Raw genomic sequence first — 27,143 nt, forward strand, 5'->3', positions numbered from 1 at the left:
CATAGATCCTGTGGACTCCTCCATCTCGAAAACACTGAAAAAACTCAAACTTCTCTAACCCGAGGCTCTGATACCACTTGTTGGGAAGGGATGTACTCAACCAAATAATAACGCAGCGATTAATCTTCCTCCCCTACTAGTGTAATCGAGATAGGAACTAATCAAATCAACCAACAAGCAGTAAAGTAAAATAACACCAAGAATTTTACGTGGAAAACCCCGATGTGGGGAAAAACCACGGGACCAACTCCGAATCAACGATCCACTATGAATGAAGGTTATACAATGTCTTTCATCAAGGGTAAACCCTTGGATCACCAAACTCAAGAGAAACACTCTCTTGGATCACCCAAACACTAAATTCGTCACCCACACCGGGTGGTTCACAAAGTCAGCTGAAACAGCACCTACAGAGCTCGAATAGAAATTCTGTCCGTTCAGAACTTAGCCCCACGTGTTGTGAAGCTTCTGTCAAAATTTCGTCCCAATCGGAGTTCGTTTGACGTCCCGATCGAGGTTTGATCTCCAGCTGCGCGCTGCTCCTATTTATCCGAATTCTGCTCTGCTCTTCTCTGTTATTTTGTGCTGATCTGCTGCTACACCTCAGCTGGTTTGCTGAAAAATAAACCCTAACAAAAGTGGGTCCTTGGGCCTATTAAAGCCCGATAAAAGCCCAATACAATTTGAGCCAAATTTCCTCCAAATTGGAGGGATACCCAACATAACAGCACCGCTGCACAATGTCTTCTGTCATAGTCGCCATCAACAACCGAAAGAGTGACCATATGAGAGAGTTGGTGGAGTCAAGCCTCATGCTGGACTTGATCAACTATGTATGTGGACAGAAAATGAATTGAGGGGTCGAGAGAATCGGCCGTGTAAAATACAACAATTGACTATGGAGGAGGAAGAGCACAAAGGGACATTTTTTTTTTCTTGTTTTTGATTAAGTGAAACGGACCGTCAAGCTCAGTATCCACCGTACAGCTTCACTATACGGATAGGGGTCCATCCCCACAATCCCACGGGCACTTTCTCGGGAGCGAAAGGCTTTCCCTGAACCATATGCTTGCTTTCGTGGTAATTGTAGTACGAATTATGACCACCTGCCACGTTTCTAGGACCTACAACAGCATATATTTGTACTTCACTGTTGATACTTGGTTGCATTGGATTCTCAAAAAATCATGGTGTGGGGACTGCTTTGCTACTCTCAATAGAGCATACATGCTGGAAGTGGAATCTATATATGTGTGTCTAATACTAAAGCTCGGCAGAATTGAGCCTCTTACTCCTATCACCATACTTGCAGAGCCATGAGATATCCCACCCGACACTACTTCTCATCGGCACTCTCAATTTCATTTCTACTCGGCTTCTTGTGTTGCCAATCGTCATCCTCATCCCATGACTACTTGAGCCAAGGCTCCTCCCTCTCCGTTGAGTATCCGAACGACTTCCTCTCTTCCCCAAACGGCCTGTTCTCGGCCGTCTTTCACCAGGTTGGCAACAACACTTACTCCTTCGCTGTTCGGTTCAGCGAGCAGTTGTGCGCACATGCTTGCGTGGTTTGGATGGCAAACCGTGACCAGCCTGTGAATGGCCGTCACTCAAAGCTTTCACTCACAAACAACGGCGACCTCATCTTAAATGATGCTGGGCACTCAGTGGTTTGGTCTACGAACACTGGTAACATCTCTGTCAAAACCTCGTCCCGACTACAACTCCTAGACACTGGAAACTTAGTCCTTTATGAAGTGGATCTTTCCAGTCAGATCACAGACATTGTTCGATGGCAGAGCTTCGATCACCCAACTGATACTTTGCTTCCAAATCAAAAGTTGACACGAGCAGCTTCCTCGTCTCATCTCGGAGCCGTCGCAACTACTCCTCAGGGTTCTACAAGCTTTATTTTGACAACGATAACGTTCTTCGCCTTCTCTTCAATGGACCCGAGGTGTCCAGTGTCTACTGGCCCTCCCCTGGGAGGGCTAACTGGAGATCCGGATGGTTAACCTACAATGATTCCCGGATCGCATGCTTAGACTCATTTGGAAATTTTTCTTCTTCCGATGGATTTAAGTTCATGTCGGCCGACTATGGGCAGGAAATACCAAGGCGGTTGAGGTTAGACTTTGATGGAAACATCCGATTGTACAGCCTATCCGGGAAGAAAGGTGAGTGGACTGTCTCATGGCAGGCCATGTCGAGGCCATGTAGGATTCACGGGATATGCGGGCCCAACAGTCTCTGCCGCGTCAACCACACTGGAAGAAGGTGCACCTGCGCCCCTGGCCATGAAAGGGTGGATCGTAGCGATTGGTCTCGAGGCTGTAAACCCATATTCAATCCCGATTTCTGCAGCAACAATACGAGAGTTCGGTTCCAGAAGTTGGCCCGAGCGAATTTCTATGGGTACTACAATTCGGAGTTCGAGAATTACACTTTTGAGAGGTGTCAAAGGAAATGCTTAGAGATTTGCAGTTGTAAAGGGTTCCAGTTCAGGTTTATAGAGGACAAGGGGTACTTCAACTGTTACCCAAAATTACGGCTAGTGAACGGGTACCGTGCTGCTGGAGACATACACCTGAAATTTCCCCAAGACAGTCAGTTCTCCAGCATTAGGCCGGAGAGATCAAGATTGCAGTGCCCTGCTGCCAACAATTATGAGCTGCAGTGGATTTACACGAGGAGCAATGGGGACAGGTTGCTGAAATTTTTGCTAATTTTTGCTCTGGTAATTGGAGGAATAGAGACAATGGCCATACTCCTTGTGTGGCTTTTCGTGATCAGATCACGTCGGGACAATGGTGACGATTCTAAAGCGTATCATCTTGCAGCAACCGGATTTAGAAGATACACATATGCTGAGCTTAAGAAGGCAACCCGGAATTTCAGGGAAGAGATCGGGAGAGGCGCCTGGGGGAGCGTGTACAAAGCGGTCCTTCCCGGGGAGCGCTTCGGGGCTGTAAAGCGGCTCATGGAATCAAACCAAGGAGAAGCCGAGTTCCTAGCGGAGGTGAGCACCATTGGGAAACTCAATCACATGAACTTGATCGAGACGTGGGGCTACTGTGCCGAGGGAAAGCACCGGCTTCTGGTGTATGATTACATGGAGCATGGTTCCTTGGCTGACAATCTTTCTAATGGCAAGCTAGACTGGAGAAGAAGGTTTGATATTGCCATCGGGGCAGCGAGGGGCCTGGCTTACCTACACGAAGAATGCCTGGAGTGGGTCCTGCACTGCGACGTGAAGCCTCAAAACATACTCTTAGACTCGAAGTATCAGCCCAAAGTGGCGGACTTCGGACTCTCCAAGCTTTTGAACAGGGATGAGAGTAAAAATTCGAGTTTCTCTAGGATCAGAGGGACTAGGGGTTACATGGCACCGGAGTGGGTTTACAACTTGCCAATCACATCCAAAGTTGATGTCTACAGCTACGGGATCGTACTACTGGAGATGGTCACGGGACGCAATCTGACGGGAGGCGTATTGCACCCAAATTTTGGGGGAAGTGAGCAAGAGAACAGAAGACTGACTTCATGGGTGAGAGAGAAGATGAATAACGAAGGAGTTCCAGTGGCGAATCGGATAGAAGAGATCAAGGATCACTCCGTAGAAGGGGAATATGTTTGGAACAAGGTGGAAGCTCTTGTTGCAGTGGCTCTTCAGTGCGTTGCTGAAGACAGATATGAAAGACCGACAATGCGCCAAGTAGTTGAAATGCTGCGACGCTGCGAGGGTGAGGATGACAATTAGGAAACCTTGTCTGTTCAAGGATTTCTTCAGACATTTCCAAAAAACTAAAAGAGCCATTATTTCCCTGTAAGATTCATGCTTGTTCTGCTTCGGTGTAGGATAGTTTATAATTATCTTTCATAAGATCAATGTCACTAATGGACGATGAGGTTTGATTGTTATCTTAGGTTTATTGTCCGTTTGGAACTTATGTACAGTTGTTTTCTCCAAAACTTAAATTTCCAAGCCATAAATATGACAGGAGGTGTGCATTAATGCCCTTTGCCACGATCGCAGCTTCAATCACGGTGAGGGCCAATTCGAGGCCCAAAAAAAATGTACAACACATGTTAATCGACATATTCCAACTAATACACAGATTATACGTTGAGCACAATAGATGATGTACTCCCACATTTCATTTCTCATGGAAAAATAAACTGCGGCATCAGTAAAACCCCGTAGCCTGTTCACATTAATGAATGTCGTGTTTGTGTATTGACCAGAGGTGCTCGGCTCGTGCGATATGGACAGTTGGAACTTCTCATGGATGGCAGCAGCAGGTCACCAGCTTAATCTGCTTCCGTTCCCATGGAAAATTTTCTAAGTCAAATTTGCAAAAAGCCAGACTTGATTATGGAGTGGCGTCGTCGATGATCTAAACCAGCAGGAGTTCAAAAGCAAACAGAGATCTCCATCAAGTGGCTTTCCCATCTTCAAATGTGAATTTCCTCATAAGGCGCTCCGCAGTTCGTATAGGATCATATCTAAACAATGGCATCGATGACATCGATCAGTAAGCCAAGGTACTTCAGGTCACTGGGTCTTCCATAACCGGGCTTTGTTATGTTAAAGACACCAGTTCGAATTTCATTATTTAAACGTCAGATACATTCTGTATTGTGAGTAAAAATAAAATTGTCGGCGTTTCTCACGAGGAATTCGGGGTTCGAACTGTTGCACATGCATGTCCATATAAATGCTTCGCTCGTGCACATATTAATTTCACTTTCAAATCGTTCCCATGAAGAATTTCCAAGTCAAAATTATATTGCAAGATGAACAAATTTATTTGTATATATAATATATTTCACATAACTGGTCAACATTTTTAACTGGCAGGCAGCAGGAATTCAAGTGATAGAAGAAGATGATCATCCCACAGTACAATTATCATGTTATCATTTGGAAAAATATGGCCCACGCCCGTTCAAAGCTCCCAGCTACTTACACCAACTTATTTCAATATTAGATCGCGGACACACTCAGACATAGCTTCGTTCAAAGCATATGATGAGTTAAGCTCCTTTTCCGGCAATGCGTCTCGTGTCCCACTTCCTTAAGATTGGATGGACGGTGTAATAATAGTACGCAGGGATGGCAAATGACTCGAACAATAGCCCTTACATCAATTATTGGCGTCCATGGGTGATTATGAAATAATTTGTCAGAAACATCCACCCGATGCACCAATTGTAACTCCCATTTCTAAGTCGATTATTGAAAAGAAAAAAACCAAACGCTAAATTGTGCTAGGGCGGACATACACTAGGCATTCCATGGTGTCGTGGTCTATTACGCTTCTCAATTCGATCATTATGATTAATGTCAATCCGAAATGGAACGAGTGCTCAAGTATTGAGTGATGTCAGTTTCAAACGTTTAGTTTTCAATCTCTCTCTCCTCTTCCTTCTTCTCCCCAACGAAAACTTCAGAAACCCTTAAAGCAGCTCCTCTTACTGGCGTGTTTGGCGCCACACCACCAGGAATCAAGAAGCCTTGGCCATCCTCTACCTCCCGCTAGTCTTCAATACCCGGTGGCTTGTCTCCCTTCTCCTCTTCCACCCCCCATTTTTTCCTTCCCCCAACAATAATGGAGGTTTTGGGACTGCCAATCGAATTACTAGCCTTGGTTTCTGCAACTAGAATGATCTCTGCAATTGTATTTGTACTCACTGTTTGTGCTTCATCAGTTTACTTTTTTCTTTGCAGTGATTTCGGTGATCTATTATATTTTTCTATCCTTATAATCTTCTCTTGAACATTTTATTTTGAGATTCATTTTTGTTATGATGGACAATCATTTATTGTTAAAAGAAAAAAAAAAGTGTTGGGTAATGTCACAATGAGTCAAGCTAGCTCATGGATCTCGAGCCCCATGTAAATTGCAATGTCCCACCTGCTGAAGAAAGCACCGTCTTCTTGGAGGGGGCCCACGGGGACAGAAAGGCAGAAAGCAAGACAATTCAACAAATCAAATGATCTTCTACTTTACAGAAATTAAAGGAGACCATGACAATAATATTATACAATACAAATCTATAATAATATACAATACAAATAATACTTTTTTTTGTCAATTTAACCACAGTGTCCTTATTTTATCTTATAGACCGAAACTTAATTCTTTCGAAAAGCACCTGTTTGGTTTTGACCACGATATATATTCCGATGCATCGAGTTATCGATTCCTATATTATAAGTGAAGTTCATCAGCTAAATACTTATTTTTCTCTTCTCGTTTATGGCATTGAGTATCCAAATTTTACCCGACTAATCTTTGCAAATCAGTACCGACCAAAGCCGTGCGGCATAGTCTCAAGGAGTTGTAAACACAAGACAAGGGAATACTTAAACCTCCCTCTGACAATTGAGCCAAACCCGAAGTGGTTTTTTTTTTTGGCTAACTTGGGGTATTTGGACTTCGTCCTACTAATTTTCAAATTTTCATAAACCCCCGGCGGCGCACGGAATGGATAATCAGGCCAAAAGCCGTTCTGGTGACTCTAAAGTGTTTCGAACCCAGGATTAGATAGATACTTAAATTGCTCCTTATCATTAGGCTAAACTCCTTAGAGTTTAACCCCAATCCGAAGGGGTTAACTTTCTCATTATACTAGCCTTTTCTTTCGGTTGATAAAATATATAAAATACAAAGTATAGCCTTTTTTTCCTGAAATCGTGTTCCGACCAATGCTATTGTCATTCTCTCATCCTCAGGACTCGTGTAAGCTTAGCTGTTTGTCTCCTTTCTCCCATTGTCTGCTGCATGCTTCCCCCCCGTCACCCCTCTTCTTAATTTCAGGCGTACAACGAGAAAAAGTCGTTGGGAAAAAAATACATCCGGCCGCGTTTGCTTATGCAATAACCACGTTCTTCTGGGCCACACCAAACCGTGTGACACCGAAAATAAACATATATTTCATCTCAATCGACCCAATCTAACAATATATTTCGAAGAATTTCGAGAATTCATAACTCTCTAATAGCTCCTGCCAAATCTAACATTTTTATATTTGACCCGACACGATAATACAGCATGCATACAACACGGAGTTAAGCAACTTATTTTTAAACACGATAAATAATCGTGTTCAAATAGATTCAACCATTGTAAACTGTTTAAGACACTATTAGACCCCTTTACATATACGTGTTTACCGTGTTAATGAACTTGTTTCGCATATCGTGTCAATTTATAAAAGAAACTACACTAAAATCATCTAAATCTTTTATATAAATCACCCGTTTGTGGTGTTTTTCATGTCAATTGTGCACTAAAATGTAGTTAAAGTAAATCTATTTAGACACCGACACTACACATGTTACTCGGGAGGTAGAATTTCCACGTGGCATGTACCGACTGAACATTTGTGAACATGTAAAGGGATGGCGGGATAGGGAGACCGTACACCAGACCGCGCGGCACCTACGAAAATTGTCCCATACTCCCCCTTTCCTTGACTTCCTCAAAATCCCAATGTCATAATGTCAAATTCCAACAGCACTAAAGAATTTCAATCGCTCTGTCTGTCTCTCTCAGCTTCACATGAGAGGATGTGGAAGGGAAGAAGGGAAGAAAGGGCTAAGTCAAAGGCCAAAGATGCAAAAAATTTCCTGTGCAGAAGTTCAAAAGTGGGACCCCACCACTCAAAAGGCCAATCCTCGCATGTATATATAGACATGGAGTCCCTCTCATATGTATCATTTCAAGATACCAACACAGCCATAATCAAGAGATCTGCTAAGAGAGATCATCAGTGCCAGCAGATATCTAGTTCTAGCGAGCTATTTTCGCATATAGAGAGTTGATTGATGGCGAAGAACGGGTGCTTGTGCCTCTGGTCAGTGTTGAGCGTAGTGCTTATCTTGGTCTCGCTACAGTCTTGCCTCGTAAACGGGCGAGCGCTCAGACAATTAGAGACGACCAGGCCAAGTTCGACGATTGGTGATGATATCAGGGGCTGTGGACAAGAAGATGGAGATGCAAGTGGGTCGAGCTCCATTATCGGGATGGCTTCCTTTGTTGTTTCTTCTAACAACGAGACAAGCCGGTTCTCGGTGTTCAGGAGCTTGGCATTTAAGCTGGCATCAGGACCCAGTAGAAGGGGTCCCGGCCACTGATTTGCTGCTAGTTCCTGCAGAATGTTTGCTTCCCCCGGTTTTCGATTAATTTCCATCTTGAGCTTCTGTTCCTTATTTAGTTTCTTTTTTTTTTTTCTGTTCGATTCTTTCTACGAACAGATTATGGAGACTGATTTGGATAGGTTTGAACATATAGGATTACGATAGTCCGAAGCGATTCTCATACATGCAAGATGTAACTTCATTATCTCTAATATACAAAGTTAGACAGTTGCACACTTGGATTCAATTCTTTTCTTAAATTCCATTAGCTTAGGCTATGGTATGTTCGAGATTTTCACAACTCTCATTCTATCGTCAGCAGAGCGGTATGGCCATATAAACCGGGACAGCAGACGAGTCAATTGTACGAGAATTCAAGACTTCCATTTCGTTTCGACTCCTTGCTAGTCCATGTCATCTAATAAAAATAAGTGAAATCTCGAGTCTTGAATTCGAACGAACTTGCTGCACAGTTGGGACTGGCACGAAACCTCTCGAGTTTATGATAATATTCTCCTGCGAACCTTCCCAGCTTCTCGGAAATTCCGCCCGCACATGCACGGCCTCTTCTGAATGACCTCCAGAGTTCTCACAGTTGAGATGCAAAGGTCACTGGTCACTGGTATAATTAGGTGGGCGGGGTCAACATATTCCTACTACTTAAGTGTGCCATGGAGAAAGAGACGAGGTGTGATGACCTAACGCCTGCCTCTGGAGTCAAAAAAGGAAGATTTAGATTATGAGGATGGATTCAGGCCCAGGGGACTGGTTTTCTCCTGACCAACATTGACAATTACGTGTGCAATTATCGCGTTAATTAATTATTAAAACATAAATCATCATGTAATTAATTATTAAACACTAATCAAACATTCAAATCATTTCATGAACCGCGAGGATTATCGGTCAAACTCTTCCCCTACGAGAGGTAGATCATCAGTCAAATGCTCGCTAATGGTTTGTGTGTTTTCCGTTTCCCCCTAAAATTAGGTTCATGAATAGCGGATTGCTCTCCCACGTTTGAGGAGAAAGGTCGTTCCGACCAGACGGTTCCTTCTGGGTTCGGGCTGATGCCTTCCTTGGAACCATAGAATTTTCCGTCATGTTAGTAATTGCTACTGTATAGCTACCGTATACTAACAAAATACACTCATTCAGCAGAGCATAGCTACTGCACCTTAAGGAAAAGGATAACTCCACAAATGTTTTTTCTCTTTGCATCACTTATTAGCAATCACAAAGACATACGCACAAACAACACGATGAAAACAAGCTTATTCTGTTTAGTGTGAATGTCACTTCAGGTTTATCGACTGCGATGCAACAAGAGGTGTTTGGTCAAAGAAAATGAGCTGCTGGCAATAAAAATATACCAAATGTGCCTCACTCAACTCCCAAGCAGGAGACACTAAGAACACCAAAGGAGGAAAACATTGATTTGACCATCAAGTTGTATGGCTTACTCTTACACATCGATCATCTATGGAATATTAAAATGTTACCACTAGGGCCCCTTGCTAATGACAAGATCAAGAATTATCACTGTCCTTAACTTCAGCAGCTTCAGAGGGAAACTTTTCTTTCTCATCCTGGCTGGTAACGTGATGCAGAATGACAAGCTCCAATCGAAATCTTGAGAGGAGATATAAGAGAAAGCAATCCCATTTCCTAGAACAAATGTTTCGCACAAATTACACAAGGCACAGAAAATTATCTGATCAATGCTGACTACAACTGGATGTCATGAACCAGCTCCTCTTGAATGAATGCAATCAAAACAGGGGAATCAAAAACAGAAATGGAAGTCAAGCAGTCCAATGAAAACCTAATTACGTATGGCAATCGTACTCTGTGATTTTTCCGTTCCTCTCCACTAAGCATCATGATGCCCAATGAATAAGAGCACGAGAAGCAGTATAACCTAAGAAAACACAATGTCCTTATCTAAGAGAGCATCATTTCCGTTGTCCTAAGCATCTTCAGGGCAGCCCCTTCTCCCCTATGCTTAAGGCCATCGTCTACCGGAAGAAGCAGATAATCAGTAGACAGAAACCATCCTTCCATCATCAGCTAAATCAACGGAAAGCACCCTACACCATACTCTCTCACAACATCTCGACTCAATCAACAAAGAAAACGCAACTAGATCACTGACCCCGTAAGCACAGCAAGCACCAGCAACTGATGCATTGCTCGTAAACTGAATCGACTGGTGCCCATAAGTAGGGGAATACGGTGGTGTGCAGTTTCTACCTATAAACCATCGACTCGAAACTCATACCCTAAAAGAGAACATCATCCATTAAAGGAAAATATTTCCAGAAAATGTACAAAGCCCAGCTGCCTTAATTAAGTTCGCATACTATTACTTTCATACTCAGAACATTCTGATTAGAGTCAACACGAAGGTGAAATGAGCTTCGAGTTCGGATATTTCCCGATCTCAGAACGATGATAGTAATCCATATTTAACATAATGAACATAATCGTCATGATAATGGCAAAGGATCTCAAAACTCGCCAATGGAGCCTCAAATGTACCATTCAGAATCCATGTAGAGCTAGCATAACCACAACAACAGAAAACGGAAACCCTAACCTAGGCCTCTGACTCAACCGTAGAAGCGACTTCCTCGGATGCAGTGGCGGCAGGGCCCATCTCCGAGCTCTGATTCAGCTCGGCGCTCTCGGCCGGCGTGGCGGGAGGGGCGGCCGAGGGGGAGCGCGACTTGACGCACTCCAGCATCCGCTTGCTCACCTCCTTGGAGTAGATCTGGAGGATCTCGATTCCGTCGTCGTCGGCGGCAGCGGCACCGCCGGCGGCCGCGAACGCCTCCTCCTCGATTTGGCGGGCGGTGGATGCGGCCTCCTCCTGGGGGATCGTGCCGTACCGCTTCGAGAGGACGGAGGGGGTGGACAGCGTCTCGATGAGGCGCGTGATGACGGCGTCGCGCGTGCGCTGGGAGGGGGGCCAGATACTGAATGTCACGTTGGGTGTGACCGGAGCGGGCTTCTTCTGCTCCTGCGGCGTCTCCTCCATCTCTGGCGGTGGCTGGGGCTGAGTCTGATCGGACGAGTTGGGAGTGGGGGACTCAACGTCGGACATGGTTAGGGCAAGTCAGGGCGAAAACTCTTCGAACTTCGGAGTGATTTTGGGATTAGAATATGGGATATGAAGGGCCGTGCAGCGATCAGGTGCGGGACACGTAGTGAAGGTGAGCAATTCGTGTCGCCTGATGATGCTGACGCTTCACCTCTTTACTTAGATCCGACGGTTGACGTTTTACCTTTTTGCTCATTAGTGTCGAAATATTTGCCTGCCTCTCTCCGTTTCACTATCAAAAAAAAAAAAAAAAGATTTGCCTCTCTTTTCATTTTTCTTCCCTCTTTTTCTCTTTTTCTTCTTTTCTTCTTTTCTTTGGCCAAGACGTGCCTTTTTGTCTTTGTAACTTTGAAGGCACTCTTCCCTTCCTTGTGTGAGATACAAACTTTTTTGCATTTTAAACATATGAAGTTTCCATTTTTATTGGATTTGTGGTCATATCTCATATGGTCGTCCATTCGATTAGTTCACCTCACTTGGATAGTTAAAAGCAGACCAATCACGTACAGTCAGTCATCATGACTCTAATAATTATTATGACAAGTCACGATTGAAATTAAGATTGAAGTAACGCAATAAAACGGTGAAATTAAACGGATGAAATGAGATAAGCATGTGGAAGTTGAAAGAGTATGTAACACAAAGTAGTTTGGAACGTTTCCAATCCTTGTTAAGACACATTTGCTTGGAACAATCTAGGACTTCAAGGGCAGTACTAATCAGAGTAAAGAAAGGGCCCGAGAAAGCCATCAACCTGAGGGCAAACCCAGATCCAGGGCACTGCCTCCTTCCACATCCAAATGGAATGAACCCGAACTTAAGCCCTTCACTCCCCCGATTAGTGCAGTCCTAGAACCTCTCCAGCTTGAATTCATTGGGGTCTTCACATATTCCGGGATACCGCGTGGAACACAGTATCCATCCGACTGTGCACTCTTCCAAGGACTCGCGTGGGGGTTTGATGGGAGCCGTGCAGCCAAGACGGAGCGATTCCTTGATGATGCAGTTGAGGTAGGGAAGTCCCAGAATGTCGGAATCGTCTACTAGTCGGGAACTCCCAACTCTTTCATCGATCTAGTTCCTTGCTTTAGATAAGATTTCTGGGTGTGAAATTAGTTGCGAGACTGCGAATTCCGGTGTCATGTCTGATGTGTCTGTCCCTGCTATGAGCATAACCTGTGCAGTAACACCTAGAGATGAACATGATTTTCCTAATCTAATTTTCGTCAAAAAGTGATATAACATTAATTAACAGCATGCTCGAATCAGAATGGGTAAAGTTCAAGGAACATTGAACTTTCAAGAGTCATCCGTATAGAACTCGGGCTCAGATTCCTGCAACTTCATCATAACATCGATAACTATGGCAAGGCCTGTCGAAGCCCCCAAAATAAAATCGGTTTCCCTAAAACTTGTAGTAAGAAAATGGGTGAGAACCGAGTCGAAATCCCAAAGGAGGCTAAGGGATTCTCTAAACCAATGAGCTAGCAAAAGTAACGAAATGGGAATTTTGATAATCAAAAAATTAAATTATAGCAAAAACAATTTAAAAGTGTAAGGGAGAGTGAGTAATCAATAATCGGGAGACGTATGACTTGAGTTCAGAAACCACCTAGCGTTTGATTGATCATAGAAGCATCAAAATGTAAATTTCAGCAACTGAGAATCAAGTTCCCACGACCGCAAGAAATCAACTAGCATCTAAATTCTAACTAGTCAAAACACTGTCTAACTAGCAAGTTCATCAAGTAGTTAACAAGGTATCGACCGATTCCCTAATTAACTAAGCAACGGCTTTAAGCACAAGGATGCCTTAACTCGAGCAATTAATCGATTCGTCAATTAATTGACTCATCCTATCATTCTCTAACCAATTAGGGCAGCAACTACCGTTCGTTCCTAATTAGTCTTGCTTCGAATCGATTTCTACAAACACCGTAGTAGTCGTCGATAAGCTAACTTACAAATGTCCTATTCACGACCGTGAGAGAATACTTGTAACAATAACATTCAAAAATGAATAAGTGCTGAAATCAAAATATTAAAACATGCTCCTCACAATCAAACTGTGAGGTTTCCGTTTTCAAGTCAAACGAAACGAATTAGCCACACATGGCTATGCATGAATCCATGAAAATTGATGATCGTCGGAAGAACACTCCGCAGCCGCCTGCCTCCTTTCCCAGTTTTTTTTCTCCAAAAACTAAAAAACCCTAAACCTAGATGATCCTTAGGTTTATATATCTCCCTCAAAAATAGGAAACAATAATGAACCTATCCCTAAAGATTTCCTAAAAACTCCCACTGTAACTGAAGGGGAATCCTTAGATTTGCAAATAAATCGGGGATTGATTATGAACTTTCTCTCGGATCGGTTGTGCATACTTGCAAGTTCCATCTTGATACTTCAGTGGTCTCCAATTCATCCCGAATATACATCAAATTGCCTCCAACTCTTTTCTCACACAAGTTTTCCTAGAAACCGTCATCCAAGGATGAGATACCATGAAAATAACATAAAACCAAGTCTAAGTTGTACCCATTTTATGGACAAATCCTCCCTTATCACTCTGGCATTCATCCTCGTCACGTCTAGAAGGAGAGGAAGGGAATTTCTTCCTGTGATTTTCTGTCATCCTCTGCATGAACTCATCCCTTCTCTTGTGAATTCTCAAGAACCTCTTTTCCAGTCCATGAAAACTTAACCACCTTAGCCATGGAAAGTAGTCGCAGACAGTTGCCTCAAGCGTCGGACTGAAAATCCCTCTTATATTCTCCAATTCACCTGAATCATTGCCCGAAAAACACATCACAGGACGGTTAATCACAAGCAAAAATGATTTTGATGCTCTTAGATTTCCTTTTTTCTTTTTTAACTCATGTTAGAGTGCAGTGTCTCGGAAAAATCGAAAACCTTCTCCAAGTTTTTCCGGATCGACTAGAGAGACCATGAACCCGATAGTCCGTAACTTTGATTGTCTCCGAGCCAAGTTCACCTAGACGGAAATAACGGAAATATCTGCTTCCGTCAACCATCCTGATCATTATATTGAAAGTCAACACATAGAACAAAGATTTGACTTCCACTTTCTTGGAGCCACCCTCCTCCATCAGTTCTTTCACTATTAGCCGAATCTCCTCTGTCCGGATGCTAGCCAAAGCAGCAATTCGGGCAGCCGAGAATATCTCGATGGCAGAAAAGCGGCGGAGGTTCTGCCAGCATTGGCCATAGGGGACAGACCCCAACCCGGAGAAGCCACACTCCAGAGGCTTCCCGGAGGAGAGCTGCTGGTGAATCGAGAACACTATGTCGTTTTTTGTGAAGCAGTCCTCGACTAGAGGACCATCTGAAACCACCAGGACCTTCCTCGAGATCAGTCAGCGAATGATCCGACCATACTTGTGGGACAAGCTGCGGAAGGCCTCATGAAGATGCGGACATGACCAAGTAGGGGCAGAGCCAGGGGACTTGATGGCAGTTTCCGGCTCAGCATAGTCTTGGAAGTGATTCTCTTGGGGAGTATGAGCAATAAATGTAGGAAGAACACAAGAAGGTATCGAAGAGCTTCCACGATCAATGAAGACAGCTTCTGATTTGCACCCTTTGACTTTTTATTTGATAAGTTACTCTTTTGACTTGTTGGGTCGTTGTCGTTGACAAAGTCTCATTAAATACATAATTTTAACAATAACTCTATTCATCGCCGGAAACGAGTCAGCGGCGTAAAGATATCAAAACGGAACATCCGAGGGAAGAAGATTCCAGTTTGATCATTATAAAGTTTAAATGACGATTACCCATACACCAAAATGGGTATCGATCCAAATGACGATTACCTAGGTAATCTTCACATCTTTTCTGAACTAACAAAAATGATCTGTTAATTCCCTAAGAAACACTAACAGAATTTACAAGTCGGGTATTTCTTGTCTAAGCCGATGCTTCATCAGGTGAAGCAATGATGACAAATAAAATGCGGCAAACTTTCCTGCCAAAGAGAAGAATGTACCAAAGGTCACTGGTAGAGCTCGTCTACAAAGCTTCAGCATAGTTATTTGGTTTTCATTGGCCCTGCTTCAAGTCGGCATTATTTGACTGCTGGCCGGTCCAATAATAGCAGTGAGATTATGGATATCAACCAAAAATCGATTTGTTGCAGATAATGGGTGGAGATGCCTCTGATAATTGATTATTCCTTGACCTCTCTGAAATATAGGAGCGGGATCTCTGGACAACAAGGCATTGTCGCTACACATTTGAACTGTTACAAAGAATCAACATATTGATCAGGCCCTGATGGTGATGACTTCTTTCTAAACCTTGAGAATGGAAACATGAGTACCTTGTGCATATTGTATTTTTCCCGTATAGCTCGTTGAGCGCTAGCTCTTCTACCGAGATATAGGTCATGAATGATTTCAACACAATCCTTCAAGTCTTTTCCATTATATCCCAAGCATCGCTGCAGGCTTAGGGTCTGTAGAAACCATCATAACTACATGTAAGGCATCAAAGTGATGCAGTTTAGAGACAAGACCGGGCATTACTCAAGACTGTGCCCTTACCCAAGGATGCACCATCGGTCTGAGGATGAATCTTGCAAGAAATATTGCGGATGCAGCCACCAGAGAAGGCAAGAATTTCACACAGCTATAGTCTAGCAGGCTTAGCTCGGCAAGGTAATATCCCAGGAACTCCAGTTGAAGATTATTCGTCTGCAAACATCAAGCATTTTCAGTAATCGATTTAATGAACAGTTCCATCAATCTAAACTCCTACTTTGGTATAAAAGTGAAGGTGCTCACTTTATAACCTTCTTGAGCAAATCCATTGAATCTTCTGCATATATAGAACATACAAAGGATGAAAGGAATTGCAACTGTTAGTTCAATTAAGATTCAATCAGAAGCACGTAATCCAGAGAAAAAGGAAGAATCCATGCAAGCGTTGGCTTTACCTTAGGAATGTTTTTATGGTGGGATTTCCCACTTCAAATTTCAAGGCCTTCAGAATATCTGCCTCCATTTTAACCACCTGCACAAAAGAATCAAAGAGCAATGCTTATCAAGCTATGCACTATCGATCTTACACCATTGGGAACCAAGGCATAGCCCGAATTGTATATACCTCTTCTCTGGTGTAAGTGTTGTCGGTAATGTAACAAAAGTCTTCCACATGGGGACCGCTGATTTCTTCATACTTCCTACTTGTCAAAACAAAACCCGGCCCAGATCAATATCCACCATCATCACCAACCAGTAGCAATATTTTCAGATGTAATGCGTATTGGTGCTTACGATGAGATGAGCATGGAAGAAACACCCAGTAGCTGGAGTTTGTGCCTCGGAAGGGCATTCAAGGACAGAAACCGGTCAATATGAGAGATGGACAGATAGAGTGTGTCTGGTAGAAGTTTGTATTCCGCTGCCACTTCTACCAACCAATCCACTAATACCGCTCTCATATTAGGAGTTACATCAATTTGAACCTTCTCGATGTAATCAGGCAACGGTCGCCTCTTCGGTTCCCTCTGCACAAAACCCATCACCACAAATCAGCACAGGATGTCGCGTGTTTGGCCTATCGACATCATCAATTCACATGTCCTTAAACAGTAACGTTTTAACCCCGGCTTCATAATACAAATCTAAGATGCATAGTCTAGTGCCCTCGAACTATGCACGAAGGAAGTAACGCGACGAACCATAATCAAATCACTCACCTCCATTCTGCGAAGGTACCCGAAGATATTGGTAGCATAAGCCGCGCACATCTGCGGTCATCAGACCCACCGACGATATCTATGCCCGGATCTCTCTTCTGCGCTTCCTCCTTCTTCTCAGGCGCAGCCTCTGGAACAGCAGCCGCCGAGGCCTTCTTGACCTTAACTTTGCCCCTGTCAACAACCTTCTGCTTTTGCGGCGGCGGCTCGTTCCCCCGCATAATGTTCGACAGATTGGGGAGTTCCCCGAGCACGACCCGCTTCTTCGTCACCGGAACCTGTTCATTGGACATCTCAGGCGCAGCCCTCTTCTTCGCAGCAGCTCGGGTGATCCTGTGCTCCGCCATCGTCAACCGTCGGAAAACAACTCGAGGTGGGTGTTCTCCGATGTGAGAGAGAGAGGGAGGGAGGGAGGTTGAGAGTTGAGAGACTGGTGAGAGAGGTCAAATGGAGGGTGGGATATGAAGGGGAGGGAAAGTGGGGGAAAGGGAAGAGAGAAGCGCCATTGTCAGGGCGTTTTGAAATGCAAAAAGGAAAGATTTTGCCGCTTCTTCTCGGGATTAATTTGCGCGTTGGATTGGAGCCCGGCGGGCGGCGGAGGGTTCATTTCATTTCATTTGGTGCGCAGTCGAAAATTTTAAGGTTGTAGTGAAAAAAAAATGAAATAAATCAAAATTAATTAGAAAAACATGTGAAAATCTTCAGATGTTTTCGATTGGGCGGGCACTTTTCCGCCTCCTCCATGTCTGGTCTGGCATTCATTTTCAATTTCTTTTTAATTTTCTTTTTTATATTAAACCTAATGAAGAGGGCTATTTAGCAAAAAGTCGAAGAAGGAAAAATTATAAATCACTTCCAAATTTCCAATACTTTGTTCCGATTATGAACGTGTTCCTGCATCAAAGAAAATCAATCGGTTCTTCAACCGAAAAAATAAAATAAAAATCAATCGGTTCAAGAAATTCCTGACTCATTACTTATGATCAACTTATGGTGAAAAAGAAAATTATAATTGGAGGAAAGCAATTTAGCACAGCGACAGTAGTTGCGAATTTGAAGCTAAGAGCTTCTAGATTCGATCTTCGTTGGTGGAAATTTCGTGTCTGTTTATTTAGTTCGGTAGTAAGTTACCTTATAACTAAGGAAAAAAATGTTATAATTCATCGCCTTTTTTTTTCAGTGGATTAAGGGGGCTAGCCTCGTCCACAGAGAAATTAAAAGGTACAAAGATGAGGTATGGAGATGTCAAAAATATTGCCTAACAAAATATGGCCGATCCCTGCACTGGAAGAAATACCCATTACAAACAGAAAAAAGAAGATGCGATCTCCGCACGCAAGTTACCTTCCTTGTACGTGTGAGCACCATGATCTCCCAATCCCTCGTAATAAATGCTCTTATGTCCTGGAGAACGGTTCGAAGAGGTGGAGCACCTGTTGTCTGACCGAGACTAAGAGCTCGAATAATAGATTTCTTTTTTTTTTTTTGTTACAATTTTCCGGTTACGAATAATTGATTCTTTTGAGACACCTAATGAATGTGTAATCTATGCAATTTGGTTATCACTTCCATGAATTTACGAACATATCTATATATAAATTTAATCTACTCTCATGAAATACTTCCATGCATGCGATCAGAGTTTTCCACGTAAGCATATTAGACTCACGACATTTTTCAGTTCCTGCTCCTCAGCTCATGGTTAACCGTCTTTTCGAGTCTCCCCGTTAGTAATAAACTTATTATTTTTCAAATTTTCACAATATACTAATATCGCCTTTTCTTGCGCAGAAGAAGAAGGAGAAGGAGATCGGTAAACATGACACTATTGCGCCTATCCCTAGTATGAAAACAAATGCCTTATTTGCTCTCTTCTGTCGATGACTTCTTGTACATAGCCCACCCGGCAAGCAAAGCTTTGGGCTGCCTCCTAAGACGACCTGCGAGAAGTTCTTAAAGACTCCCATCTCTGGGGACCTCTCGTTCCGAATTGTTGAAAGAGAGGTTCAAAAATCGGAGGACCTTCGATTTGTCGTGACCACTAGCCAAATGATTTGAAGAGAGGACAAGCTCTTCGATCCCATTGAGTTCTGCAATAGAATCTGGCAATATGCCAGTGAAGCCATTATTGGCCATGGACAATATTTGTAAGCTCTCGCACAGTTCCCAATCGAAATGGAAATGCTACCGGAGAGATGATTGTGGGATAAACCAATTATGAATGCACGATGGAGCTCCCCAATTTCTTGAGGTAAGGGACAGCTGAGAGTGTTCGGCGAGAGGTTCAGTCGAGTAATCAGGCTTGAGAGACTTAAAACTTCTCCCGGTATGCTTCCGCTAAGCAAGTCGTTTGATAAATCCACTGAGAGAAGTTTGTGGAAGGTGGAAGCGCTTTGGATGCTCCCACTTAAGTGGTCATTTGACAAGTCGATTTTCCTCCAACTGTTGTAGGTTCCTGAGAGAGTCCTGGATCGTGCCCGAGATAAAATTTCCAGCCAAATCCAACGCTTGAATCCTCTGGAGCTTACCGAATTCCAGAGGTATTACACCGGAAATTACATTGTTGCTCAGACTGAGCAAACTCGAGTTGCTGAGACTGCACAAAGAGACTGGTATACCGCCGGAAATACAGATTCCCTCCCATGTATAAAGTTTCTAAACCAACTGAGAGGTTTCCGATTGATTCAGGAATTTCGCCCTCTAGATGATTTGCATCAACTTGAAGAAATCTTAGACGGATGCAATTTATTAAAGATGAAATAAAATTGACCGAGCTTGTAATGTGGTAAAATCCGATATTGTACACCTCTAGGTTTCGAAGATTTCTTAGTCCGAGTGGGATTGGGCCACTCAGAAGGTTATTGGCCCTGCAGATGATCTGTAAGTTCGAGAGGTAAGGCAAAGATCGGGGAATTTTGCCCAATATCTCACTGAAACAGACGTAGAAACTTCGAGATTTGGAGGAGTGTTCCCAATTTCCACTGGAATAGGACCGGACAAAATGTTTGCCTCGATCATGAAATGAGTCAAAGAGATGTTATATGGAGATGAAGGAACATCACCTCTAACACTATTACCTGATAGATCAAGCCGTTTTAAGAAGCCAAGACGTTGGCTGGTATCACACCGGAAAGTGAGTTCCTGGCCAGGTTTACAATCCTGAGGGAGGAAATGCTTGCCATGGAGATGGGGATCGAGCCGATAAGTCGGTTTCGTCCCAAATTGAGGATTTCCAATCTGGACAAGATGCTGAGATCCTCAGGAATCTGACCTGTTATGTCATTCCCCATTGAGTCAATATATTCTAGTCCCGAACACATTGACAAATTTACAGGGATCACAACATTGATGCCAATAAAGCTCGTGTTGAGGGCACTGAAGTTATAGGAGACTACTGATTTGGTCAGGAAGTGGTCCAACAAACTTGTTCTTGTCGATGTAAAGAAACTGAAGGAAGGAAACGTTCCCAAGATCCGGGCTGATGGTGCCGGCTAGCTTGAGCCCGGAGAGATGCAGAACCGTGACCATACTCACAGATTTGTCACAAGAAACACCAGTCCAGTTACATGGACTCAAGCCCCTATCCATGAAGAAAGGGCATCCAAAGCATCGGTGGTGATTCGGGACTTGAAAGAAAGCAGAGCCTCCTTGTCCGTGGGAACACTTGAACAAGAAACCGAAAGAAAGAGGACTGCAAGTTGATGCAGCTGTAAATGAGAAACATCTTTGAAGACGCCATCAAGACTGAGAGAATCAATGGAGGTTCTTCAATCCTCCGCTTTGATGAATCGGAAATTTGATATATATGCAGATGATATATAACTATGAGTCATTAGTTGAGGACTTTGAGTTAGTAAGCTGTAATGGGAGACTTACGATGTATAGAAATCAAATCAGTAACTAAGAATGACGAAACTGCAATCAAAATTCTTTACCTGCCTTGATTCGTTTAGTGAATAGCATGTTTTATTAAGTCTAATGAAGTCGAAATTCAATAATAATACAATAGAAGATTAAAACGGTCAGTAGCTTGTTCTTTGGTCGGGGTAAAACTTTCACAATCATGAAGTTTTTTCATTCGGAAAACTCAAATCAAGAATCTTGATTAAGAAAAATAAGCACCTAACTGCTTGAACCAACACACGTTGATGAGGAGACTATTCTTCATTACGCTCTCGGCTTCCGTTAAAAAAAAACTCCGAAACACGTGATTCCCTCCTTTTTCTAGTCAAAGGCGATTAAGGTATACTTAATTAAATATTTCCACAAATGTATAGGGCCTGTTTGGTTTCCCAATATTATTTTAGAATCACAATTCTAACTTAACTCTACCCACTACAAAACAAAATAACTCATACAAAGTTAAAGAGTGGACCCCATTTATACCACTTTTTTCCACAACAAAACAACATAACTCATACAAAGTCAAAGGGTGGACCCCATTTATACCACTCAAAATCAAAATCAAAATCTGATTTTAAAATCCTACTATGAAACCAAACGCAACCATAAACTTCACTCTAAAAAGAAAACGGGGCAGCACTTGTAATTCGAGCCAAAATCATGGGACTATTTTTGTCTCTAGGCATGACCAAAGGATCCATTTTCGGCATAACAATTATTTTTTTTCGGTTACAAAGAAAGTTTAAGATGAGCGAATTACGCGACTCTTTTTTTTTGGCATAACAATTCTATTTCTAAACTACTAAGAAAATAATTATTGCGAAATATCAAAGTTGTCGATGAGACAATGACTGAATGAGGAAGCTCATCATACTAATAACTATCATATATATAGATGAATGAGACATAAATTGTAATGAACGACATTCAAACAGGCGCCAATTCATTTGTCCGTTGACCTCATAAAATCGGAATCCGACATGCAGCAGAGCTCTGATATCTCGCTCGGCCTCCCCATTCTCATTGCCGATCGCGTTCGCAATTCCCTACTAAAAGATCCATGTCTGAAGCCACACATCCGGCAAAACCCGCTCTACCAATGAAAGCGTCCCCTTCTTCTCTGATCCCACGCGGACGTCATTGTACGTATCGACATTCAATCGACTCGCATTGCTCCGCCTGCCGCCTCGTCGTCCCCCACCGTCCCCTCGTGAATCTCTGTCACGGAGCTGCCCTGTGATTTCAGCTAATTGGAGACAATGAAGGAAATGGGTTGCGGGTTTCGCAGAGCGTCCGCTATCATCCCTCCATTTGTCTGATCGGAATCCTCGAAAGCAGCCACATTGCCTTGCATCAAACAAGAAAAACTCGTGCCTTTCTCAAATTCCGCAATGAGTTCTGTTCCTTTACCGATCGCAGAGGGCGACGATATCAAGAAACCCGCAAGAGGAATGAGGAAGATGAAGCCAACCAGCTCCTCCCCTCATCGCCAGCTTCCTCTTCCCCAAGGCGGGACCCGGACCTCGACCCTGAGCCTGCATTCGAGTCCCGGGAGAAGATTTTGATCTTCGACATGGAGTCCGTCGGGCCCATTGACCCCGACGTCGCCCCGCCCTTCTCGTGGAAGAAGCTGTGGCTGTTCACTGGCCCCGGTTTCCTCATGAGCATCGCGTTCCTCGACCCGGGGAACCTGGAAGGGGACCTGCAGGCGGGCGCCATCGCGGGCTACTCGCTGCTGTGGCTCCTTATGTGGGCTACCCTCATGGGGCTGCTGCTGCAGATGCTTTCGGCGAGGCTCGGGGTCGTGACGGGCCACCACCTTGCCGAGCTGTGCAGGGAGGAGTATCCCAACTGGGCCCGCCTCGTGCTGTGGGCAATGGCGGAGGTGACCCTCATTGCCGCCGACATACAGGAGGTGATCGGGAGCGCAATCGGCATCTGGGTCCTCAGCCATGGGGCGGTCCCGCTCTGGGCCGGGGTGGTGATCACCGCTTCTGATTGGTAAGTGCACGTGGCTATCTCTCTAATGATTCTCCCAGTTTGATCCTTCCATTAGATAAAATCTGGCCCGATTAGATTCGGATCGAACTGCATGGCGTGAATTTCATTTCCAAGTCTTACTTGCGGTGAATCTGGCCAATGCAAACAAACATATCAGAACCATGAGATCAATCGATCTGATTATTCAAGTTAAGGATACTTTCGAGATACTTGTATGTTGAAGAATCTCTAGCATTGTAGATTTGTTCACCTCATAGTGAATGCAGTTCTTGTTTGTGATGAAGTCATATGCATTTTTTGTGGTTTCTTTTGATCCGAAACTAGCTTATTGGTTCCTCTTTTCGTGAATAGTTTCATGTTTTTATTCCTAGAGAACTATGGAGTGAGAAAGTTGGAAGCCGTGTTCGCAGTCCTCATCTCTACCATGGCATTAACCTTTGCTGGTATGTTCGCGGACACAAAGCCCAGTGGAACAGAGCTGCTAACGGGTACATATAATAATAGCAACTCCGCTTAATCAATCCTCTACTTTCAGAATAGTACATTAAATCTTCAAGGCAATTCTCCATGATGGAATGGATAAAACTCTATGCCACAGGACTTCTCATCCTCGACTGAGCTCAAAGACGATTCGTCAAGCCGTGGGAGTTGTGGGCTGCGTCATAACCCCACACAATGTGTTCCTCCACTCGGCTCTTGTACAGTCCCGAGAGGTCGATCACCAGAGCAAGGCCGTATCCAGGAGGCCTTGAACTACTACAGCATTGAGTCTTCCATTGCCCTTGTGGTCATGTTCACCATCAATCTCCTTGTCACATCAGTCTTTGCCAAGGCTTCTATGGTTCCGAGGAGGCCCAGAGCATTGGCCTGGCGAATGCAGGACATTACCTTCAGAAGAAGTATGGGGGAGGATTCTTTCCAATACTCTATATCTGGGGTTCGGATTATTAGCTGCAGGTCAGAGTAGTACGATCACGGGCACATATGCAGGACAGTTTATAATGGGAGGGTTTCTCAATCTCCGTATCAAGAAGTGGCTCAGGTCGACCATTTCAAGGAGTCTAGCAATCGTGCCAACTATAATCGTTGCAGTCGTTTTCAATACTTCTGAGGCTTCGCTGGATATATTGAATGAGTGGCTTAATGTGCTTCAGTGTATACAGATCCCGTTTGCCCTCATACCTCTTCTTACCATGGTATCCAAGGAACAGCTTATGGGTCCTTCACGATTGGTCCTCTTCTTCAGGTAAGCGGTTTCCATTCATCGTTGAATGCCTGTCACTCTTAATCTCAAAACATCTTGCATGCATTTTTTCATTATTGAAGTTTTCTTCTGGACTACCGTGATGCAGAGGGTGGCATGGACTGTAGCTGCAATACTGATCATGATCAACGGATATCTACTGCTTGATTTCTTCATCTCCGAAGTGAAGGGGCTGCTTGTGGGTTTATCGTGTGCGCGTTCACAACTGCCTATGTGGCGTTCATCGTCTATCTGCTCCAATACGGCAGTGTCCTCTCTTCCAAATGGATAAATTCGGTATCATCCAAGTTCTCTCGCTCTCGATCCTGAGTTCCAATGCAGGAGAGGAAAACAGATCATCTAGACCCTCTGGTTTCTCCAGGTTACTAGCTGCTGTCGGGTAACCAGTGGCTTGGTGCTTTATGTACATAGGAGGCACTAGGAAGAAGAGTCGAGATTAGCGAATAGTTTGTATACATTTTCATCGGAACTGCTTGCGAGAAGCGAAATTCAATTATGAAGTTATCCAATCAATGATAGTAGCAACGTTCATCGTAAATTCGACTATAATGCAGAACGAGGCATCATCACTGCCAGAGGTTCTCCACTCTGAGGCTTGCGATATTTCCAGGAATCCTGAAGGAGTTACGAAAAAGTGCAATATATTCATAAAGACCCCTTTTTTTTTCTTTTTGGTCATCGGCTGGTATTAGAAAGTCCAGTGAAGAGATTCGAGTTAGATAAAACTAAAATTTTTACCGAATGTTTATTTAATTAAAAACTGCAAGATCAAATCTTGACATAAGAATCACATTCTGACAAATAGATAACATCATATGTCTAATTCACAAGAAAAGTTTATTTGTTAACGAAATGATAATAAGTGATTGAAATAAATTTTCATCTATTTATGAATATTTTCTTTATAATGTACAGTATATTAACATATAAATTAGTAAGGATTTTATCACTTTACCTTATTTAATGCATTGGTTACAACTTTATTTATATAGATTACTCTAATGTAAATATATATTACACTTGTATCAAAAGATATATATAAAAATATTTATATTCCTATAATATAAGATTTGTATGTTATCTTGTAATTGTATATCATATATTTTACTATATATTTCATTGTATATCGAATATTTCACAATATAATATTTACAAATTGAAGTGACGACCTGATTTTGACGTGCCAAGTTATATATTATGTTGAGTTATATGTGGATATAATCCATATATTCTACTATACATGTATTAAATAAAAAATATTATAAATATATTTTCTCAGTGGATAAATTTCTTTATAGAAGGATATAAAATTTTTCTTACTGTATAAATGATGATGACGTGGTATCGCGAGAGAATTTCAATTATATATTTAATGTCGTAGCAGCGTGAGCTCGGAACTTTGTTATCATATATATATATATATATATATATATATATATAGATTTGATGCAAGTGCACTGAGATCGGGGTTGGTATGGTGAACGTACACCTTATTTATCGTAGAGTTGATAAATTTACCGCATTTGGGCTGGATGTAGTCGTGTTGTGTCGAATTATAGAAGCGCCTAAGGTTAACATTTGGCAGAATTGATCGATATGCCTTGTCGGTGTAGAGATTGTTCGGCTTGATACGACCCATTAGCTTGGTTAATGATCTAGATAGAGCCTGCCCATTTATGCCACAGCAAAATGCTGTCCCACCTTGTCTAAGGCAAAATTATACCACATAATAGGTATCCGTGTAGAGCATGTAATTTATCGTATTATTTATTATTTATTAGTAATTACCATACTAATTTGATTTGAGGTGGAAACGGAATGATAAAATTGTGAATGAATGACGAGGCATTGTCTTGTGAATTTATGTTAAGCCTATGGTTAGACCCGTATGTGATTGAACTTACGCGTCTCAAATTTTGTTTACCTTTAGCAACTTATGGCACATTTAAGTTAGAAATTGATCATTTATTAAAAAAAATTGTAAATCTATCGTTTCTTTCCACGTATTATATTAAGGATATTCCCGATATTATAACTGTAATATACATTAATTACTCGATATATTAGGAAGTCGTAGATTTAGCCTTAGAATATTATCGAATTTCCTTTTTGCATCACATTATACAACCTATTTACTTGGCTCACTACCGTAATACAATTTGAGTTGAGTTTGTCTACTCCAAATCTTTCATGGTATCAGAGCGATATCGCTCCTGAACCGGTCACGATATTCCACTTTCAATATGTCGGATGTTAGTGACGGTGAGAAGGGTCTGCGAATGGATTCGAGCCCATCCAAAGGCAAAGGGGCAGGGGACAGCACCTGGAGGAGTGTGGATGTCCCGCCGGTATACCGCCTTACGTCATCGGACAGTATGGGAGCCCCAAGTAATCGGGTGCATCCTCAACGGTGACAACTATTTGACGTGTTCACGGTTTATGGTAATTGCACTTCGGGCAAGGAACAAATTGCCCTTCATCGACAGGTCTCTCGAGAAACCGGGAGAGGACAGCCCATCAGAGAAAGATGGTAACGGTGTAACTCCACGATTTTGGCGTGGATGTTCAACACCATGAAAGGCAATCTTCAGGCTACAGTTACGAATGCCGAAGACGCCAAGAACTTGTGGGACGATCTCAAGGAGAGATACTTCGAGGGAAATCAATCTAGGGTTTTTCAGATAAAAATCGAAATTTGCCTCCTCAACAAGACGGATTGAGTGTCCGAGATTATATAGGAAAGCTGAAACTACTCTGGGATGAGCTAGAATTCTATCTAGAATACCCGAGTTGCGTATGTGGGGCAGGGACCGCGATTGCAACACAATGGGAAACAGAGAAGTGTTTTCAATTTCTCATGGGACTCACCTCGGATTTTAACATGATTCGATCGACCATCTTGAGTATTGAGCCGATGCCCAACTTGAACAAAGTGTATAAGATGGTGGCGAATGAAGCAGAGAATCGAGACTCAAAATCGAGAAGGAACCTCTGAAGTGGCGT

General features: G+C 42.9%; 3 protein-coding genes and 2 pseudogenes across 4 annotated transcripts; 2 read left to right on the forward strand and 3 right to left on the reverse strand.

The window, feature by feature from the left end:
- Window positions 1-1,151: 1,151 nt before the first annotated feature.
- On the forward strand, window positions 1,152-3,972 carry LOC116196271 (annotated as a pseudogene).
- Window positions 3,973-8,396: 4,424 nt separating this feature from the next.
- LOC116192385 (MFP1 attachment factor 1-like) lies at window positions 8,397-11,324 on the reverse strand. Of its 2 annotated transcripts, none has more exons than XM_031520923.1 (2): window positions 10,746-11,324; window positions 8,397-8,857 (listed from the first exon to the last, which is right to left on the reverse strand). In XM_031520923.1, exon 1 carries the CDS (start codon window positions 11,250-11,252, stop codon window positions 10,746-10,748), a length of 507 nt encoding a protein of 168 aa, XP_031376783.1. In that variant the 5' UTR covers window positions 11,253-11,324; the 3' UTR covers window positions 8,397-8,857. The 2 variants fall into 2 exon arrangements, with proteins under 2 accessions (XP_031376783.1, XP_031376782.1); XM_031520922.1 differs by lacking the exon at window positions 8,397-8,857 and adding an exon at window positions 9,410-9,814 and having other exon boundaries at window positions 10,746-11,322.
- Window positions 11,325-13,777: 2,453 nt separating this feature from the next.
- LOC116203046 (cytochrome P450 81C13-like) lies at window positions 13,778-14,743 on the reverse strand. The gene is made up of 3 exons (XM_031534711.1): window positions 14,650-14,743; window positions 14,198-14,596; window positions 13,778-14,034 (listed from the first exon to the last, which is right to left on the reverse strand). Exons 1-3 carry the CDS (start codon window positions 14,741-14,743, stop codon window positions 13,778-13,780), a joined length of 750 nt encoding a protein of 249 aa, XP_031390571.1.
- On the reverse strand, window positions 14,163-17,574 carry LOC116196309 (annotated as a pseudogene).
- A 4,753-nt stretch (window positions 17,575-22,327) lies between these two features.
- LOC116197835 (metal transporter Nramp2-like) lies at window positions 22,328-24,675 on the forward strand. Its single transcript, XM_031528091.1, is given in 9 exon segments — window positions 22,328-22,876; window positions 23,228-23,368; window positions 23,478-23,605; window positions 23,608-23,703; window positions 23,706-23,813; window positions 23,816-24,094; window positions 24,097-24,122; window positions 24,229-24,325; window positions 24,328-24,675. Coding segments are annotated over 9 exon segments (1,425 nt in total). The 5' UTR covers window positions 22,328-22,448; the 3' UTR covers window positions 24,450-24,675.
- Window positions 24,676-27,143: the final 2,468 nt, after the last annotated feature.

This window comes from Punica granatum, chromosome 1, assembly GCF_007655135.1.
Source record: "Punica granatum isolate Tunisia-2019 chromosome 1, ASM765513v2, whole genome shotgun sequence".
Lineage (NCBI taxonomy): Eukaryota > Viridiplantae > Streptophyta > Magnoliopsida > Myrtales > Lythraceae > Punica > Punica granatum.

Bases quoted from the DNA above. Each gene is read 5' to 3' on its own strand.
- LOC116192385 (XM_031520923.1), bottom strand. From the start codon at position 11,252: ATGTCCGACGTTGAGTCCCCCACTCCCAACTCGTCCGATCAGACTCAG.
- LOC116203046 (XM_031534711.1), bottom strand. From the start codon at position 14,743: ATGCTGAGCCGGAAACTGCCATCAAGTCCCCTGGCTCTGCCCCTACTT. The intron at 14,597-14,649 runs GTATGGTCGGAT...TGGTGGTTTCAG, and splicing joins TTCCGCAGCTTGTCCCACAA to ATGGTCCTCTAGTCGAGGAC. The intron at 14,035-14,197 runs GTCTCTCTAGTC...GCAATGATTCAG, and splicing joins TACGGACTATCGGGTTCATG to GTGAATTGGAGAATATAAGA.